Here is an 18,411-nt window from a genome sequence, read left to right on the forward strand (position 1 = left end):
TTTAATTTGATTCCTAATAGGAGTAAGTTTGGCTCCGAGTGCAATGAGCATGCTTTACTTGAGTCCCCTGTATCCTTTTAATCCTACACTTTAAACTGGTGCACCTTTTTTTGAGTAGGTCAGACTTATTCGTAGTGTCTAGAATGCTAAGTTGGCCTCTCAAAAGAGTATTTTCCACGTCTTCTTTTTGTCAGCAATCATAACTTAAAGGGCATTGGATGGAGAAACTTCGGGGCTTTTGTTTTGTAAATAGGCACTAAGCAATTTGACAAGACTTGCAATTATATTGCAGTTTTTCTGCCTACTGCAGAAAATAGAAGTCGAGCATCTATTGTGGAATTGGACCAGCATAATGGAAAACTCGTTCTGTGTAGTAAGCATTCATAATTCTCTCTCTCAAATTATGAAAGGCCATGGATATTTTCTTATGGCTGGCATGATATTTAAATATGACAAAAGCTGTGTGAATTAGGTAAAGACTACAGAAGTCCAACCAAACAAATCCATGTTTAATAAGCATTGGCAAAACATTACATTTTAGTAGGCTTTACCAACTGTCATTGCCAAAAAAGATGCTTGAGTTTCTGTTTTGTTTTGTTTTTTTTTTTCCTTATGCCCATGTAAGTTTGAAGATGCCTGATAACCTTTGCACTGTAGAAACATGTTGAGGTTGGGGGATAGACCAGCTGCCTAGAGCACAGCTGTCTGTGCTACAGTTCAACAAAACTCCAGGATCACTTGGTTGAAGGTCAAAGTAAAATCAGATTCAGTCCCTTGGAAACTAAATTGCCTTAATCATGTTTTAGGACAGCTTTGTATGGGTGGGGGAGGGGGGATACATTTCAAGGCACTTTCAGTGTAAAGCGGTCCTTAGATATAGCTAAGGCAAATGCTGCACAAATGGCACCTGAGATTAAGAAACTTTCTGATGGAGAATCCTAGCCATGAGACAAGCCAGCAACTTTTATTTATTTATTTTTTTCACTGTGTGTGCAAAATCCAAAAGGTTGGCCAATGGTTAACCTGTTGATCATGAGAATTGCTGTCTTGGGTTGTCTAATGCCCTTGTAACACTTACCTGTTGAGTCCCAGAAATTGCACCTGTACTCGGACAGGTAATCATTTTCTTGATCTTGCATGTGTGCTGCATATGCCCTAAAAACTAGCAGTCCTTGCTACTTTTTATTAACAGTTCAGAGTTGCCCCTAAAATATTCAGTCGTGAATATCTTGCATATTTGGCAGTTGCTCTACTATGACTATGTGCCTCTTACTTTCCTTAGAGACCAAGAGTACCAGTGTTGTAAATGAACTTACTTTCAGCGGTTCAACTAAACAAGCTTAGGGGGTAAACTTGTAGAGAGGTAGTGATATGGGGTTGTATTAAAGAGGCAGCAAACATACTTCCTGTCTGCTTGAAAATATTTACCTAAATACTGGATTGATGATTAATTACTTTCAACTCCATTTATTTTTATTTTTTGATAGTCCTATCTTTATCGGTAAATTATTGGCAAGTGAACAAATACATCGTTTGACAGCGGTGGGGACTTGCTGCAAAATACCTGAAGCATGGCAGTAGTGTGCCTGCTCTTACCTTTGGTAGGTTCAAAAAGTAAGCTGGAGCAGTTTATTTTCAGTGAAACAGGGTGATGCCTTTATGTCCAAGGCCAGTCACTGCAGGGTAAGAGCAGTGGGACAGGTAATGCACAGTAAATCCCCTACCCTGTGAAGTCTGAGAGAGGTGTGTCTATACTTGTCTTTGTTTCCCCTTGTAGAAGTTCTGGGCAGTGGGGGGCATGGGGTAGACCAGCCAGGTTCAAATCTGAGCCTGTGCTTGTCTACTTGTCTCAAACCTCTGGGCACTCTTCAAAACATCTGGTGGTACTCTGGTTGCCAGTCACTGGCCTAAGGACATAGGAAAGTTGAGGTGAGTGAACTAAAATTGTAGCTGTAACGTGTATCAAGCCCTCCATGGATATTCTCATTCAGAAATGGCCTTGGTTTTAATAGTTCGCAGTTCAAATCGGAGAGGAATATTGGAATATGAAAGTACCCGTTAAATTAAAGAAACCAATCTGCGACTGTGACTTGGAATATTCCATTTCAGTAATGGATATAGGCTATGTTGTGTTTGTTATAAATGTGAAACAGTTTAGTTTTTTTTTCCAAGCTGAATAAGGGACAGGGTGTTCTTAAAAAATAGACTAAATTACAAACTTTCATTCCTGTAGTCTGAAGAAACTTTTAAAAAAAAAAAAAAAAGTTTGCGTGTGTGCAAATAATAGGAGACAGCGTTATGTCCTGTTTTTGGTGACTGCAGCCTGTATCGTGTGATGTGCAAGTGGTAGTTTAAACCCTTGATTTGTTTAAAAGAAAAATACAGTAGCCTATGCTGGTGCTTTTAACTTATCCTGGTTACTTTAAGAATACAGTAGATGTCTGTGGTCTTTGTTACCGATGTGATGCAGAAATGACCAAACTAAAAGAAAACATTGCTTAAGCACACTAAGCTGAGGGGAGGGGGAGGGGGGTGCAGCAGAAGCAAATGGGCTTTGTCTACACTGAAGACCCGAGCTGAGGTTCAGTGTCCATGACAGCCCTTTAGATTTGTCCCCTGTTCACACTGAAAATGTCCTAAAAGGGTGTGGCTGCAATGTTTTGAGTAATACCTTCCTTATCAGCTCAACCTCCAGTGCATTCTGGGTGGTGGTAGGCCACCATCAAGCATTGTGGAATAGTATCAGGGGGTCTAGTTGAACTGTTTCACTTAACCTGTACTTGCTCTCGCCTAAAGATGAGTAAGACTGAAATGTAAGAAGACCTAGTTCTCCTGAAGCATGCTAATTACCAAAGGTTGTTGTCCTCTCCCTCCCCGTTATTTGGAGCATCTTTATATAGTGGATCGGCCTTTTTCCGTTAAAAACAAACAAATAAACATCAATAACTATGTGAAATATTTTTAAGCAAAACAATCTTTCAGCTTGTAGATATATGTAGTTAATTAGCATGGTCAAAAGTACGCCCAAAAAACTTGTATTCTTTAACCACAAATGCAGCTTACTACGTGAGTCGTCTGTTGCCTGACGGGTAATTTTCTTAAATACATAAGATGAGTGGTTTACCTGTTTGCTGTTTCTAGAAGTTAATATAATATGTTTCTGCATTCACTGTAAAATATAGGGCAGATAGTGATGCAACGAATGGTTACAAAGTGTTAAAAGTAGTTTGGTACCATGATTTGAATATGAACATTTTACATTGTTTTAGACCATTTACTAATTAACACTTGTATCACTGCACACACATCAGCTGTTTATTTGAATATTGGCATTTTTACTACAATACAATTTTATGCAAGGGTTACTGCTAATTGTTTTTTTCCCCTGGAGTAAGTTTATTCTTTGAATCAAATGGTTATTGTAAAACCTATGCTTTCTCTGAGAAATTTCTGTGCATCCTAGATTGGGATTTTTAAAGGAGGCAAGGGAGTTGGCTCTTTCTTGGACATTCCTTAGGTGACACTGGCTTTAATTTTCTTCCTCTAAAAACTGTTTGTAGTATGGTATTTCCTTAGTTTGGAAAAAGGGGAGGAAGATTTATAGTCACTCTTGAACTGAGATCTCAGCTGGCTTCGTAGTTCCAACAGCCCTCTAATACTCGCTTTTCGTACTCATGAACTTACCACAGATTTTCAGACTGTACCTACAATAAGAAATTAAATAAAAATCCCATTAGAGGTTGCACAGATTCAGATTCCACCTGTGGGAATCCTGTATTTAACAAAGTGTAGCACTACTTGAACTTTAAACCAGGCTACTGCTACTGCATCTGAACTGGCAAGAGTACCTTTTGGACCCCTGCCGAACGCCTTTTGTAGACTGGACCTTAATATCCTTTATTGCTGTCGGAAAAGCAGCAGACTTGGAGCACTAGATACTGCAGATGGTCAGCTATCCAAATAACTAAAACCAAAGCTTCTTAAGTTTGGAAACTAGATACCAAAACCAGTTAGACTAATATAATCTTTTTTGAAGCTTCCAGCTGTTATCCCCTGAATTCTGATTTATAGAATGTCATTCCCAGCTATATTCATAGATGGGCAAAAGAAATTGGCACATTTTGTTCACTCGGATATCTTAAGCTGTTTACTGGGTTTAAAATCTTTTGTATGTTATAGGCACAAATCTGGAAACCTGCCTGGTTTAAATGTCCATTGCTCTTTCCTATGTATTAGGAAATCAATAGCACTTATAAAAGTGAATCTCTGTAGCTGTTAATGAGATGTGATGCATAGTTGCTCAATGTCATCAAATGTAGGACTGGCTGATGAACATTCCCGGAACTGGCCTTCCAAACGAGGTGAAACAATAAATCCAAACTGATTTAGCAGTTCAAATGTTGGATTTTTTTTTTATATATAATAGGCAGCTGTTTTTGTGTGTCATGGAAGCTCCATCTTCCATTTAAGCAATGGACAGGATGGTCTTTCTTAAAGCTTATATCTTAAAAATACTTGGCTCACAATCCAAGAATTTTAAAGACTATTTCAAACAATTCCAGCAATGTACCCATCTGTGCCATGCTAGAGGCTTGGTATGCCACAAATAGGACGCTGTGAAATGATATATTCATTAGAAGACTTCGAGGTAATTGTCCATTTTTTTTCTAATCTTTCAGCTAAAGTTAATACAAAAGGTATCACAATACTGATTAACTGAAGCAGAAGAGTCTCTTAAAATACCTTCACTACAGAGGGAGACTGCATCTAGTGAACTGAAACAGCATGAGAAATCTGAGGCCTCAAATTATGTGACACAAACTTTTTAGAGGAATAGAAACCAGGGCTTAGAGTGGGCTGAATCCCAAAATAGAGTTGACAAGGTTTATGATTTTAGATTGAACAATGTCTTATTTGTCTGAGGTCCTGAGCGAGCTCATAAGAGAGTCTTCATTATTTAGGTGTCTGCAGACTACCCGGCAAATATGGTTTCAAATAGGCAAAGGAATGTGCCTGTGGAAAAACATCACCCCTTAAGCCTTTTAATGCTGCACCTGTAGCTTGTATGCTTGTGCTAGGAGTTGCATCATAATGTCCTACCTCATAATGTTCTGCTGAACAAAGCAGTGTGCCCAAGTTTATTTGACATGTTAAGAACGAGAAATGGAAAATAAAATCTAAAAGGGGGAAGGAAACCAGAGGAAATGAGCAACCAAGGGTAATGGTGATTTAGGCCTAGACTCAGGAGGTGGTGGGGGAGAATTTTCTCTAGCATAGATAGACCGGTTTATGCCAGTATGCCAAAATCGCTCTTCAGCACTAGGCACAGGGGTATAGGCTGTAGCTGTGTTGATCTAAGGACATAGGCAGACAAGGAGTTGGTTTAAAAGAAGATATCAGATCTACCCAAAGAACCTTGTCTGCCCGTTAAACTTTCCAGCATGGTTATGATTTGCATCAGTAGCCTGCCCAAACTAAGGAGGTTATTACTCAAGTCATAAGGCATTGGTTTGGCAGGGAGCAGCAGACATAACGCTGCACACCTGCAAATGGGCGAACTGCTACGTTCTGCCTCTGAAAAGTTTCCTCCTGCGTGACCTAGCTAAGAGTCAGTGATGCTACAACCCAACAACAAGGCTCTAGACACTAAGTCATGTCCCCTCCCAGCATGGGGAAACAAGCATCTTCTGCTTTTCTTTAAATTACTTTAAAATGTATTGTGTGCCCATATGTCCAGTTTAGGGCAAATATATAACCATTAGGGCAATTTTTTCTACAGAGAACATTTTTAGTAGCATCAGCATAGTGTTGATTTTTTATTATTTGGTTTATTTCACTTTCCTTTGGTCCATTTACAGGAACGTGGACCTCCATCGCCTTCTGAAGCATTTCATCCTGTTTAGGTATTTATTCACCTATCGTATCTACCCCTTCCCCTCCACCTGTATTTTGTTCCCACTGATGCTAATCTTTACTTTGTTTACTCTCTAGTGTAACATGTTCCTGCGATGCTCCTTTTCAGATGACCCCAATATAGTTGCAATATGGATTTAGGGAAGGCAGTTTGCATCTGTGCCCTATTTGGCTGTGGGTGAGGACACTTACTCTTTTTTTTTTTAAATCAAGGTGGAGCAGTAAGAATGGTTTTGCAGCTTAGCTGTTTGTTGTTACCTTGTGCAAGCAGAGCAGTAACTTTCTGCGTTCTAAAATTCATAGCCAGGTTTCAATCATGGCCATTCCTTGTCTTCATAATGTTCTAAATTTGAAGGGTGTGGGGGTGGGGTGGAGTATCAGCATGACTCAAACTATTTAAATATAGAGCAAAGGGTTGATACTGCATACTAGAATCCAGAAAAGTTGCATTTTTGTCGAGGTGGATATGCAGGCTAGTGGTAAAGCAAGATTAACATAACTGTACATCTGCCGCTAGAGGGCAACATTTGCAGTTTTAAAAACAAAACTCATCTCCCATCACTTTATTTTTTCTGCTGCAGCTGAGTCTGGGGTTGCACGGGATCTTTCCGTATTGCCCGTGTAGAAAGAATACAGGACATCTGGAGATAGTTTAATGATAAGAATGTAGGCCTCGTTCACTTGAGTCAAAACCTTAAGGGCGTGGTAATGAGTCCAGTGGGTTTATCTCTGACATTTAGGCTGCCAAAAACACACGGACCCCCAGATCTGCAAATATCCTTACTGTGAATCCCTACTGGATTCTCACAAAGGGTGTCCTGCTAATTTGGGGGGGGGGCCTTACAAGGTTATCCTAATCCTAGTAGGAGTTGTTCTGCTGAACGTTTTACCTTGGTTTATCCTGGGAAAAAGACAAAAGAGAGGCTGACTGCTCTGAAGTACAGCAAATTTGTACAGTAGTACAAATTACTTCTTTTGAGTACCCAAAGATGTGATGAGCATGTTACAAAGGGAATGAAAACAAGACTTTTGTTTTGGCTTTTTCCACCTCAAATGTCTCTGATCTTTGGTGCTTGAAGCTTTGGGTCTTCAAACAGACCCATTTGCACTTAATACTGATCACTCTTGATTCCACCTGAAGTGCAGTGGAGCTGCTGGGGCTGAAGACTTCTGAAGGTCAAGTCCAAGAGATCCCCCACTGGGCTTTCCAGTATCAACTGGCCGCTTTCAATGGTTGCTTTTGAGCTGATGCTCCCTGCTCTAAAGCTTACAATCGAAGTGAGACCCATCAGACTTTTTCACCAATTGATTCTTTACTGGAGGGATCACAGATGCCAGAAGTTAGAGAGACTTTTCTAAATAAAAATACCTTGATGAGCAGCCAAGACTTGAAGATGCAGGCTTGGAATTGGTGCTACATGTTGAGTCAGAACGTGCCAGCTTTACACGCATGCTTCAGGAAACCTCCAAACTTTTTGATTTGCTAATTACTTGGAACACAATGAGAAAATTCCTGTCACAAAGCATGAGTAACTTCTGGACAGCAAGTAAAGTATCTTCATTTTCATGCCTCTCAATCTTTGTAGGAAGTGGCAGGCAAAGTTTTTGTGCCAGGCACGACTGTTTTACAAGGCTGCTATAAAGGCAATCACTGCTTCCTTGACTCTATCTTTGTCTTAGCCCAGCACTTGCTACCCACTGAGTGCTCTAGTCTTGCCACTGGCACTAGACTAGGCTGCATGAGGTGAGGTCTTCTGTCAGTGGCCTTTAAACTCAGAGGCAGGTACCTTGTGAGTTAGTAGTCACTTGTGTAATCTGTGCTGCTCAGGGGCTTGGCAGAGGGCACTAATGGTGGAGCCTACCTTAGCTCCTTTTGTCATCAGTGGGGAGCTTTGCCATTTTGCATTCAAAGAGAAGGACAAGGGCTCTCATTTCACTACCGCTTTTAGTGTTGTTACTTTTGCTGTTTGCTTTTACGTCTTTGGGCTGTGCTCTAGGGGAATATAACTAGATGGGCACTAGTAGGATCCGAGTTAAAATCTTCCCACTGATCCCATCCAAAGGGAACATCTGGGCAACCTTCTCCTCAGGGGTCCGCAGAATCCTGTATGAAATTCTGGTTGTTTGTCTATAAGGAAACGGGCAACATTGTTTAAACTGCAGGACTAGGTGGCAGGAGCCTTGGGTGCTATTCCCAGCCTTCCTTCATATACTATGTGACATTTGGCTGACTTAATTTCCCCATGCCTAAGTTTAGAGATGACAAAATCTAGTTTTACCTCTGTTATATTTGCACAGGTTCTTGGGTAGAAGGCACTGTAGAAGGGCAGCTTATTAAATTATTATCATGGATAAAATTTAAGAGAAATTGAACTAAGGTAAAAATGACTGAAGGTACCCAGTAGAGTGCCTCCTATTAGGGTGGAAGTTTAAAAGACTAGGGTTATATCATTTAAAAAGGAGATGGAGTATTACATGGCTTGGCCAAGGCTTTTGGACACTTCTGCACATCTCTTTCCACACTATGAGAGCACTGAATGAATGGAAAAGCAAACAAGAAAGCAAATTCTCCTCTGCTCTACAATTAACCTTTGGAACTTGTTGCTACAGAACATGATGGGGGGGGAAAAATAGCTTTGGAAAATTTAATAGATGATTATAAGAATCACTCCTGCAATTACACTAGGTGGAATAAAAATGGGAAATGTTGTTAAAACCAGTACCGGAGGGCTCAAACTGTGACTGCTACCATCTGGAGTCTACAAGAAACTTTGAATAATAGATAGGTTGGCCTGGCAGAATATGCATATTATACGTAACTGTGAATGGATGAAATGTACCCCATTGGTGTCTTGTTAGGAAATAATTATAACAGCCAAAATTAATGGACGTTCAGCATATACACACTTGCTCTATAATACACTGCTAATGGCTCCAGTGCTGTCTTAAAGTAACATCCAGCCAAGCTACAGGTAATGTTTTGACCTTGACTTTCCCAGTGTTGAAATAGGTTCACAGTGCCAAGGTATTTGACAGAGAAACAACAGGCAAAAAGCATTGGGGGAAGCATTCTCCACAAGATCTCAATTGCTGTCTGTCACTACAGTGTTTGGGGGCGTTTTCCTGAAGACGGACATTTGGAAAACTGAACCTTGCCCTCTGGAAAGTGAGCAGGGAGGAAGTAAGCCACGTTAGCCTAAAGTCAGGCAGAAGGCAGGGCATGTTACACGCTTTCAGGGATGCCTGTAAAAAGCTTACGCGTCTCCAAGTTGGTTGCGCTTCATGCTTTGCCTTCTGCCTGTGGGGTGAGTGTGTGGAGGAGTGGTGCTTGTGCCCGGGGCCCCGGGTGCAGCCCCGTGCCCCCCGTGCTTGCCTTGTACGTGGTGGAGCTGCATGATCCTGGGCCTGCTCCCCGCGTCCCTGACCCGGTGCTCCCTGGGGGTCTCTGCTTCAGAGGCTGTCGGGGAGGGCGTGCTCTGCGCAGAGCTGCTGCCCCGCAGCCTCCTACCATCCCCTCGCGGAGCAGCATCCGCCTTGCGCCCTGGGGGCTGTGACCAGAGGCCCTTGGAAACACCGAGCAGGAGCGGAGTTGAAGGGAAGGTCTGGGGAACCTCCTCGCGCGCCTTCAGCTTCCCACGTGCAATCCTGCCGCAGAGGCCAAGCCGACCCTTGACCCGTTTATGCATTTTGCCGGCGTCTGGGATTATTCCCGGTGCATCTGTCACAGCAGGCGCTGGCAGGCGGGGACGCGCCAGATGGCAGCGGGCGAGGAGCCGGGCTGCCATGGCCCTAGGAGCCCGGGGGAGAGGCAGGCAGCAGGACGGTGGGTTGTGTGTTTTTTTTTTTTTTTTAAATGTTTTGGGCCAAATCAGCTCAGCTCAGTCCTCGGAGGCTGCAGCACGGCCTGGGCCCGAGATGCTCTCGCATCCCCGGCGGGCATCTTGCGGGCGAGGCTGGAGGGCGCGGCGGCCCGCTGCCCCTTCGTCTGGCTCGGGGGAGCGGCGGCCGTCCCGCGGGGCCCGGCGCTCTGCTGCCGCCGCCGCCGCCGCCGGGCGTGGGGGGGGTGCTCGGCGGCGTTGCCGGGAGACCGGGCGCGGTGGGGGTGGGGGTGGGCGGGGCTGCAGGGAGCGCTGGGTAAGGAGCCGCCGCCGCCGCCGCCGCCGCTCTGCTGCCGCCGCCGCTGCTGCTGGGGCGGCCCAGCACGGCCCGGCCCGGCCCGGCCATGCCGCACGGCGCGCCCTGAGCGCCCGGCCGCGCGCCGACATGGACCAGGAGAGGTGCGTGCCGGGGGGGCGTGCGCGGGGCACGGGAACCGCTCCCTCGCCGGGCAGCTGGTCCCACCTCAGGTGCCGGGGTCTGTGAGTGTGTGTGCGTGGTGTCTCTGTCCGTGCGTCTGTGGGGTGTGTCGGTGGTGTGGGGAGGGGGAGATTTAGCCCCCTCCCCCCACTTTCAGATCCTTGCAGGGTGCGAGGAGACGTGGGCTGCAGCCGGGGACATGAGCCACAAATGGGTTTTTTTTTAAAATTCAAACCAAAAGGAGCCCAGCAGTTTCAGGGGCAGATGCGAGCACGGCTTCCCCTTCCACGCGCTGCTCCACAGTCGCCTGCTAGCCGGCAGGACGTGCGACCCGTGCCCCAGGCGCAGCAGGCATAAGTTGAGCCCGGTGACTCTTGCTCTCCTTTGGGGGCCACGGTTGGCTCTAAAACAGGGGGGTTCAGTGTGGGCAGGGGCTTTTTGCCACCCCCTTCATCCAGATGTACGTTGTTTTCCTCATCCTTCTGAGCCTGTACAGTATCCTAGGTGAGGAGCTCCTCCATCTGCCATGAGCTGCAATAACCCATTTCGGTTTTGCAGGGCACAGAACAGAAGGTTGCTGTATGAGTCCTTAGGATGCATTTATTGTGTTTCTGCTGGTTGAGTTCAGTTCTGGCCCCACCGTCCGTTCTTTAGTGCTATTTGTAGTTAATGAACAAAAGTCGACCAAGTTTGCAAAGCGCCTGCCAACCTATTTACGTGTCCTCTGTAAGCAAAAACCAGTGACCCGTGCTTTATGACAGGCGGGGGAGACCCCAGTAGCTACGGGCTTGATTTTTATAGGGTAAATTGGCCCTTAACTCTTTGTTTTCTGTACAGTGGCTAGAACAGCGCCTTGAACCTAGCACAAGTACCGAGCCTTGTTATTGCTGCTTGGGAGCTTCATAGATACCAGAGGAATCTTAAATATTTACTGTGCTCTACCCAGCCTTTTTCCTTGACTGTCCCTGTGACTTTCTTACACCAGAATCTTAACACCTTCCTGGTCAAAACCAAGCGTGAAGCTAGTCCTTTCTGAAAACAGGATATGCTGAGTGCTTCCTTTTTGAGCTGTGCCCGTGACCTCCTGCTTCTGGGGGGCAGGGAAGCCTTTGCTGAAGGAAGCTGCCAATCTTTACAGCTTGGCGAAAACTTTGCTTCTCCAGTGTCCCGTGTCTGAAGTGAACTGCGGAGGGTCAAACCCTGCTGTACTTTCTGGACCAGAAACTCTCCCTGTAGCCACTTTTTCGCCCAAATACCGAAAGGCAAGCTTCTACCCTCAGGTGACTTGAGGATCGCAACTGCTGTTTGTGTACTTACTTACTGCTCAAAATGCAACTTTCAGCCTGGATAGCCTGCTGTTTAATGCATCCTAGATGTAGCGTTTCCAGTTGGTGTTTAAATGGCCAGCTGCGGATGTTTCACCATTGGCATCTTTGAATCTTATACTCATTCTTTTCTAGATTCATGTCATTTCCTTCCTGTTCTTGCCATGAATCTAGTGGTGGAGAGAGTTAGCAGGAGAGGAAGCTGGAGCCTTGTGTTTCTTTATCCCAGCATTTGACCTTACGGGCAAGGGATTGTTGTCATCATCACCGTTGATCACTTCTGTTATGGTAGTGTTCAAAAATCTCTGTTCAGTTTGGGGCTTGGTCGTCCAGGACATGGTAGGAACACAGCTGTCTTTAGAGTGACCCTTCTGATTTTTCTCAGCGTCGTTTTATACTGACCTCGGGGAATGAAGAGGTGTCGCAAGCTGTATGTCTGCTTAGCCTCTGAAAGTGAAGCATCTAATTGAAACTGCAGGGGGATTTAGGTCAGCGGAATATAATTACCCAAACTAACGAACTATGGCTGACGTTTAGGGCTGGCAGACGAGGCTCTTTAATGATTTGAACCAGTAACTTGGAGTTTTGCCCTCTTGGAGGAGACAGTCGAGTTATTCACAGGCTTCCCCACTTTACCAGAGCACGTCACAGAAATGCCCCAAAAGCTGCATGGTGTGTGCTGAGAAATGCAATGAATAGTTCTTGAAATGATGCCGTCAGGTACTTGATCTCAGCGTGTTGGACGGTGAGTGTATCAGGTTGGTGGTAGATTGTATTTTTTTTGGTGGCAGTTCTGTTGTAACTCTTGTGTGTGCGCTCAGAGGTTTGGCTGGAAGACTTTAAAAACCCAAATAAATAATGGAGGTCTCAGATATGAACTCTGTTAGGATGCGTGTGATGGGGGTGAGGGGTCACCTCTGGAGTTTAAATGGATCCCTCTTTCCCTTTGTTAACCTATTTTTAAATTGACTAAGAGGACAAGAGCTCAGATTGTTTCAGGCCCAAGTTCGAGACCTACCGGTACTTGCGTGTTACACATGTAAGTTGTTCAGCAGGGTCAGTTGTACGGGTACAAGTTGTGCATGTACATAAATGCATGCAGATTTGGGGCTTCGGTCTGAATCGCCCGCACCTTGCAACCTCCCTGGCTTACGTCAGAATTGCAGTTTTCTGCTCGACTTTGATCTGACCTGGTTTTGGCAAAAGATCTGTGGGGTGTTTTTGGCAAAACTACACAGCAGTAATTGGTTTAAAAAAAATACAGATGCTCTTTGAGAAAATGAAATGCACCTTGTTGTCAAGAAATAGCCTGAAGTTATGTTAATGAATCGGATGACGAATTCCTGGCAATCTCCGTTTGCATAACTATACCTTTAAAATGATGGATTTTGGGGGATTTGCATGAAATTGGTTTCTCATTCTGTTTCTCAGAAAAAAGCCAATATTTTTTACATCAGAAAGCAGCCAGTAATCATTTTCTTTAAGAGTAATTTTTTGCCCTATTTTTGAAGTTTTATGAAATTTTGCTTTTTGTCACAGGCTCTGCTTTTTGGGCTTTGTTGTTTGTAATAACAATCTATACCAACTGCACATTTTAACAGGTTTAATGTGTCCAATTTGTAGCAATAGGCAGCGAGAAATATGCTGTGATGAAACAGGAAAAAAATGCTACCTCAAAAACAAACCAAAATCTTTTTTTTGTGGGCAAGTGTGTTTTTGTACATGTATTTTGAACAGAAAAGCAGAAGTAGCTAATTCTGTTCTGTTGTCCTAAAATCCTTTGAAAAATCTGCTGCTCAAGATACTGGAACTGAGAATGTCAAAGGTACCAACAAGCATTTAACTGCTCAACTCAAATTGAACATTGAGGATTTGGGGAGTCAATACCTTTCAGCTCCTTTGACAATTCTAGTCCATATTTTAATGTTATTTTTAGGCATGCTTAAAAAATACATAAACCAATCTCTATTGCCCATACTTTAATTATAACATTTAATGATAGTGTGTGTGTCTTGGAAACCTCAGGCATAATAATAAAATTTTCTTCATTTCTAGCCATGCATTATAGATGCAAGACATTGCTTCTGTTAGGGTAGGATTTTCTTGTTAATTTTTTTTGTTTTGTTTCCCATAATTAAGATTCATTTTAAAGATAATTTGGGGGGATGATTTTTTTTTTTGTCTATGCTGTGTATTTATCATAAGTCTCCCTCATTTATTTTTATTTGAGAGACAAGGAAGAGAACTTGGTTATTGTGAATAGCTGCACTGATAATGATAAACAGATTGTTTATTAGCTGGTGGTTGACTGCAATTTTAATATCTTTTTAATTCCCGGATTGCAGTGTTGTTAAGTTCTCAGTTACCAAAGTGTAAAAGCCTATTGCAGGGTTGTTTGTAATTTCAAAAAAAAAAAAAAAAGAACATTGAAAACCCCTGAAAATTTACAGTTAACATATTAGATTTCTTTTAAGTTTAACCTGAAGATGTGGAAATGGACAAATAAAGCACCCTGATAACCTTAACTCTGCCCTTTCTCTAGTAATATTGGGGTCATTTAGCAATTAGTTCATTTGGGGGTAAACTGCCCTCATTTAGTATCATTTGCTATAGAATAGAGTGAGCACACAAAACAGTTGCTGCAAGTCAGCTCATCCATAGTAAATTGCCTTTCCCCTTCCCTTTTTTTAAACCACTATATAATTGAATTGACTGTCTGCACTCCAGACAGTTTGCCTGTAGTCTCGCTGACAACATAACAGCACTGACTGCTTCATAAATCCCCCTGTAACAGAACGTTATCAGGTCACCTTAGCTGATGAAGAAACTCACCTGGTCTCTTCCCTGATGCCTTGGAAATCCATTGGTGACAGGCCATCTCTGATAGAACTGCCTTTGGTGCCATTGTTCCTCTCTTCCCCCCCCCCGGGAAAAGGATTCCCCCACCAGCCTTATTTATTTCTCTCTGCTTTATAAATTTCCCCTCTAGGTGGGATAGTTCTGGTGGCAGCACCAGGATCAACCACTGATCCGGCTGCGCATGAATCCCTGCTGCAGTGGTTCTGTAGCAGATGTGGTAGGAGGCAGGCATAGTGTCTACAAACTCTACTGTGTACTTGGACCCAGGGAAGTGGGCTGCTTTGAGCGGAGCTGTGGACTGTTCTCTGGGAGATGCGAATAGACACTTGCCTTTCCCACCCTGGAAGGAAGAATCACATGAATTGCATGAAAACTTCATAACTTGGAAATCCTGAGATGAAATAATGGTTTCCCCAGAGTCGATGCCACAACTCCCATAGGCTTCTGCAGATCCAGGATTTTGCTCCTGGGTTTTTCCCATTCAAACTTTCAAGGAGACAGTTTAGCTCTTAGGGAGGTTTTTGTTCTTTCGTGCAGTCTGGTGGCATCTGTCGTAATTACAGCCAGTAACTAAGGCAGCCCAATTTTACAGCTAGGCACGTGCGCCTAGCACTAAGGGACTGTTAAATATCTTTAATACCTGCTAGTGCGCAGCTTGAAATGCAACGGGCTTTATTGAGACTTGTAAGGGCGGAGCTTCTGGGCAGACGGTTGTCCAAAATGGTGCCATTTGACAGCATCATCATCACATTCCCTAGTCTTCATCCCTTAATTTGCTAGTAAGTATTCAAACTGTGTCTACACAGACATATTTTAGCTGCCTGGCTTCAATTAGTGGAGGGAGAAGAAGATCCAGTTATTGTTTATTCGGAGGTGTTGGTGGCCTTGATCATGGGCCAGCTCTCATTTTCTCTGTGGACCCTTCCCCATTAGAGTGACTGGGAGATCTGGGTGTTTGAGGAACACAGCAGTTGGCCTCCATATTGCTGCTCATGCTGATAGATAAGAAGCTAAGGAGGAAAAAAAGGGCTATGTTAAATCTGTGTGTAGGGTGGGGTGAGTGGAATTATCTTGTTATAATGGGTCACATTTAATAGGGCTGGACTTGCAGATCACTTTGGTTGATGGGCATTGATGCATGGGGAAGGCTGGTAGGGTAGGTTGATTTCAAAGAACTGTAAGCTTTCCAGGTGACCTGTCAAGCTGGATCTGTTCTGGTTGTGAAGGGGAAGCAAAGCAGTGATCGCATTGGAGACTGGAGGCAGACCTTTCCCAGCATCTCTGCCCTGGCTCTGACAGAAGCAGAATTATGGAATTGGGAGGCTGATTTGTTTCACTTCTGCCATTTGGGACGTCAAGGTCGGATCAGTTTCATTCTGCTGCATGTTTGGCTTGGTGGTGGGGAGAAAGTCTGTGTGGCAGCAGAAGTGGGTATCGAGGTGTTTTACAGAAGAGGAGGCCGGGCAAGCAGGAGATCTAGGCATGAGTGGAATACGTGGACTAAAGTGGGCCTCTTTGTTGATCTTTGCTCCGTGAGATCCGACAACTATTTTGGCCCCTAGTGGAACTTGGAGAAGTCTGAAAGCCTTCTGGGACTGTCTTGGCTGAGGGTACCTGGGATGCAGGTGGTATAGTGCCAACACAGTTGACTTTTTGAATTTCGGCTGCTGATCAGGCTGAGAGGCATTTGATTACTTGTCAAGGTTAGATATGGAGTAAAGGGAAGAGATGAGAAGAAAACGCAGCGTTCCTGGCACCCAGTCCCCTACAGCGTGGGAAAGACACACAACTGGAATGCTTGTGTGAGAGAGCAGCCATGCAGGTAAGTCTGGGCATGTTGCTGTTCCCAACCAGAGCCTTTGGAATAGAGTCCAGTCCTTTCTTGTTCATAGATGGTTCCAGATCCTGGCTGCCTTGACTGAAGTAGTGCCTCCTGATGTCTAGCCTGAACCTACTCTCCGTCAACTTGTGGCTGTTGTTCCTTGTTACTCCGGGAGGCGCTCGGGGGAACAGGGTCTCAGCCATTCCCCACTGGTGTCCCCCCTGGTAAGTTCATAGATGGCCACTAGATCCTCCCTCAGCCTTCTCTTGGGGAGGCCGAACAGGTTCAGGTCCTGTAGCCTCTCCTCGTAGGGCCTGCCCTGCTGCCCCCTGATTGTGCAAGTGGCCCTCCTCTGGACCGTCTCCATGCTGGCCTCATCCTTCCTGAAGTGCGGCGCCCAGAACTGGACGCAGTACTCCAGCTACGGCCTGACCAGCATTGCATAGAGGGGGAGGATCACCTCCTTGGACCTGCTAGAGATGCATCTGTGGATGCACGACAAGGTGCAGTTGGCTTTCCAGACCATGTCCTCACATTGGTAGCCCATGTTCGTTTTGGATCGATAGTGACTCCAAGATCTCTTTCTGCCTCTGTGATTTTGAGAAGGTTGTTCCCCAGCCTGTAGGTGTGCTGCTAGTTCTTAGTGCCCAAGTGCAGTACCCTGCGCCTGTCAGTGTTGAATCCCATCCTATTCACATTCGCCCACCCCTGTAACCTGTCCAGGTCCAGTTGTATCCTGTCCCTCCCTTCTAGTGTGCCCACCTCTCCAAATCTTGGTGTCATCAGCAAATTTGAACAGGGTGGTTTTCACCCCCTTGTCCAAGTCACTAATAAAGAAATTGAATAGTACGGGTCTGAGCCCTGGGGGACTTCACTGCCCACCTCCCTCCGGGTCCAATTTGACCCATCCACCACCACTCTCTGGGTGCGGCCCCCTAACCAATTTGCAAGCCATCTGACTATGTAGGCATCAATGCCACAGTTGCCTAGTTGTTTAATGAGGATGGGGTGGGAGACAGTGTCAGAGGCCTTCCTGAAGTCCAGAAAGACTACATCCACCGTGACACGTGCGTCCCATGATTTTTGTGACCTGATCATAGAAGGCAATCAGGTTGGTCTGACAGGACCTGCTCTTAATGAACCCATGCTGGTTGCTCTTGAGCATCATCCCCCCTGCGGGTCCCTCACAGATGTGCTCCTGGATAACTTTCTCAAAGAGCTTCCCGAGGATCAAAGTAAGACTAATGGGCTTATAGTTGCCTGGGTCCTCCCTCCTCCCTTTTTTGAAAATGAGGACTACATTAGCTTTTTTCCAGTCTTCTGGCACCTGGCCAGAGCACCATGAGTGCTCATAAAGGTGTGCCAGGGGCCCCGCGATGGCCTCTGCCAATTCCCTCAGCACCCTGGGGTGGAGATCATCTGGACCTGCTGATGTGAACATGTCCAGCCCCTCTAGAAGTCCCCTAACTCAGTCCTCCCTGACCCTAGGCCTGGCGGAGTTGCTCTTGAGTCTGTCCTGAATCCCGGTGGGGGAGATGTCCCGGTCCCTGCTCAGAAAAATGGTGGCAAAGAACTTGTTAAAAAGGTCTGCTTTTTCATCTGGTGCAGCCACCAGATTGCCAGCCGTATCCTGCGGGGGCCCCATGTTGCCTGGTGCCTTCTTAGTACTCTCTATGTATTTAAAAAGGGAGGTTTTTGTCGTCCTTGTTGCTAGTCCTAGTTCCATCTCTGCCTTAGCCTTCCTAACAGCCTCCCTACAGACTTGCGCTATGGAGGTATAATCCTCTTTGGTGATAGCCCCTGCTGCCACTGGATGCATGCCTCCTTTTTGGCTTTCAGACGTTCCTGAGTGCCTTTGGTGAGCCAGGGGGCTTTTGAGCATGCTTGCCCCCTTCGACTCATGTTGGGACTGTCGCCCCTTGGGTTTGGTGGATTGTTTCCTTAAGGAACAACCACTCATCTTGGACACCTAGTTTCCCTGCTCTCCAGGACCGCAGTGCCTCTCCTACCAATCTTCTCGACTCATTGAAGTCGGCCCTCCTGAAGTCAAGGGCTACTGCCTTTCTGCAGCCCTTGACGCCCTGCGCTGGATGGTGAATTCCAGTAGGCGATGATCGCTATCGCCCAGGTGGTCGAGGACCTGGAGTCCCCTCATCAGGTCGTCGTGGCCAGGACCAGGTCCCCCTGGTGGGACTG

General features: G+C 45.2%; 1 protein-coding gene across 6 annotated transcripts in view; it reads left to right on the top strand.

Annotated features, from left to right (window-relative positions):
- The first annotated feature begins 6,920 nt into the window (after positions 1-6,920).
- Positions 6,921-18,411, top strand: part of KLHL3 (kelch like family member 3) — a 58,257-nt gene continuing 46,766 nt past the window's right edge. For 2 of the 6 annotated variants that reach the window (XM_090064810.1, XM_090064807.1), the window contains exon 1: positions 6,921-7,460. Coding sequence is in view for 2 of the 6 variants with exons in the window: in XM_090064807.1 (XP_089920933.1) it covers positions 7,364-7,460 (97 nt within the window). In the remaining 4 variants the exon portion in view is untranslated. Of the gene's footprint in view, positions 7,461-9,716; positions 9,737-10,050; positions 10,191-18,411 lie in introns of those variants that run through there. The other 4 variants (XM_090064806.1, XM_090064809.1, XM_090064808.1 and 1 more) reach the window with 3 other exon arrangements.

The sequence above is a fragment of the Crocodylus siamensis genome, chromosome 10, assembly GCF_052110815.1.
Source record: "Crocodylus siamensis isolate JL-2025a chromosome 10, ASM5211081v1, whole genome shotgun sequence".
Classification (NCBI taxonomy): Eukaryota; Metazoa; Chordata; order Crocodylia; family Crocodylidae; genus Crocodylus; species Crocodylus siamensis.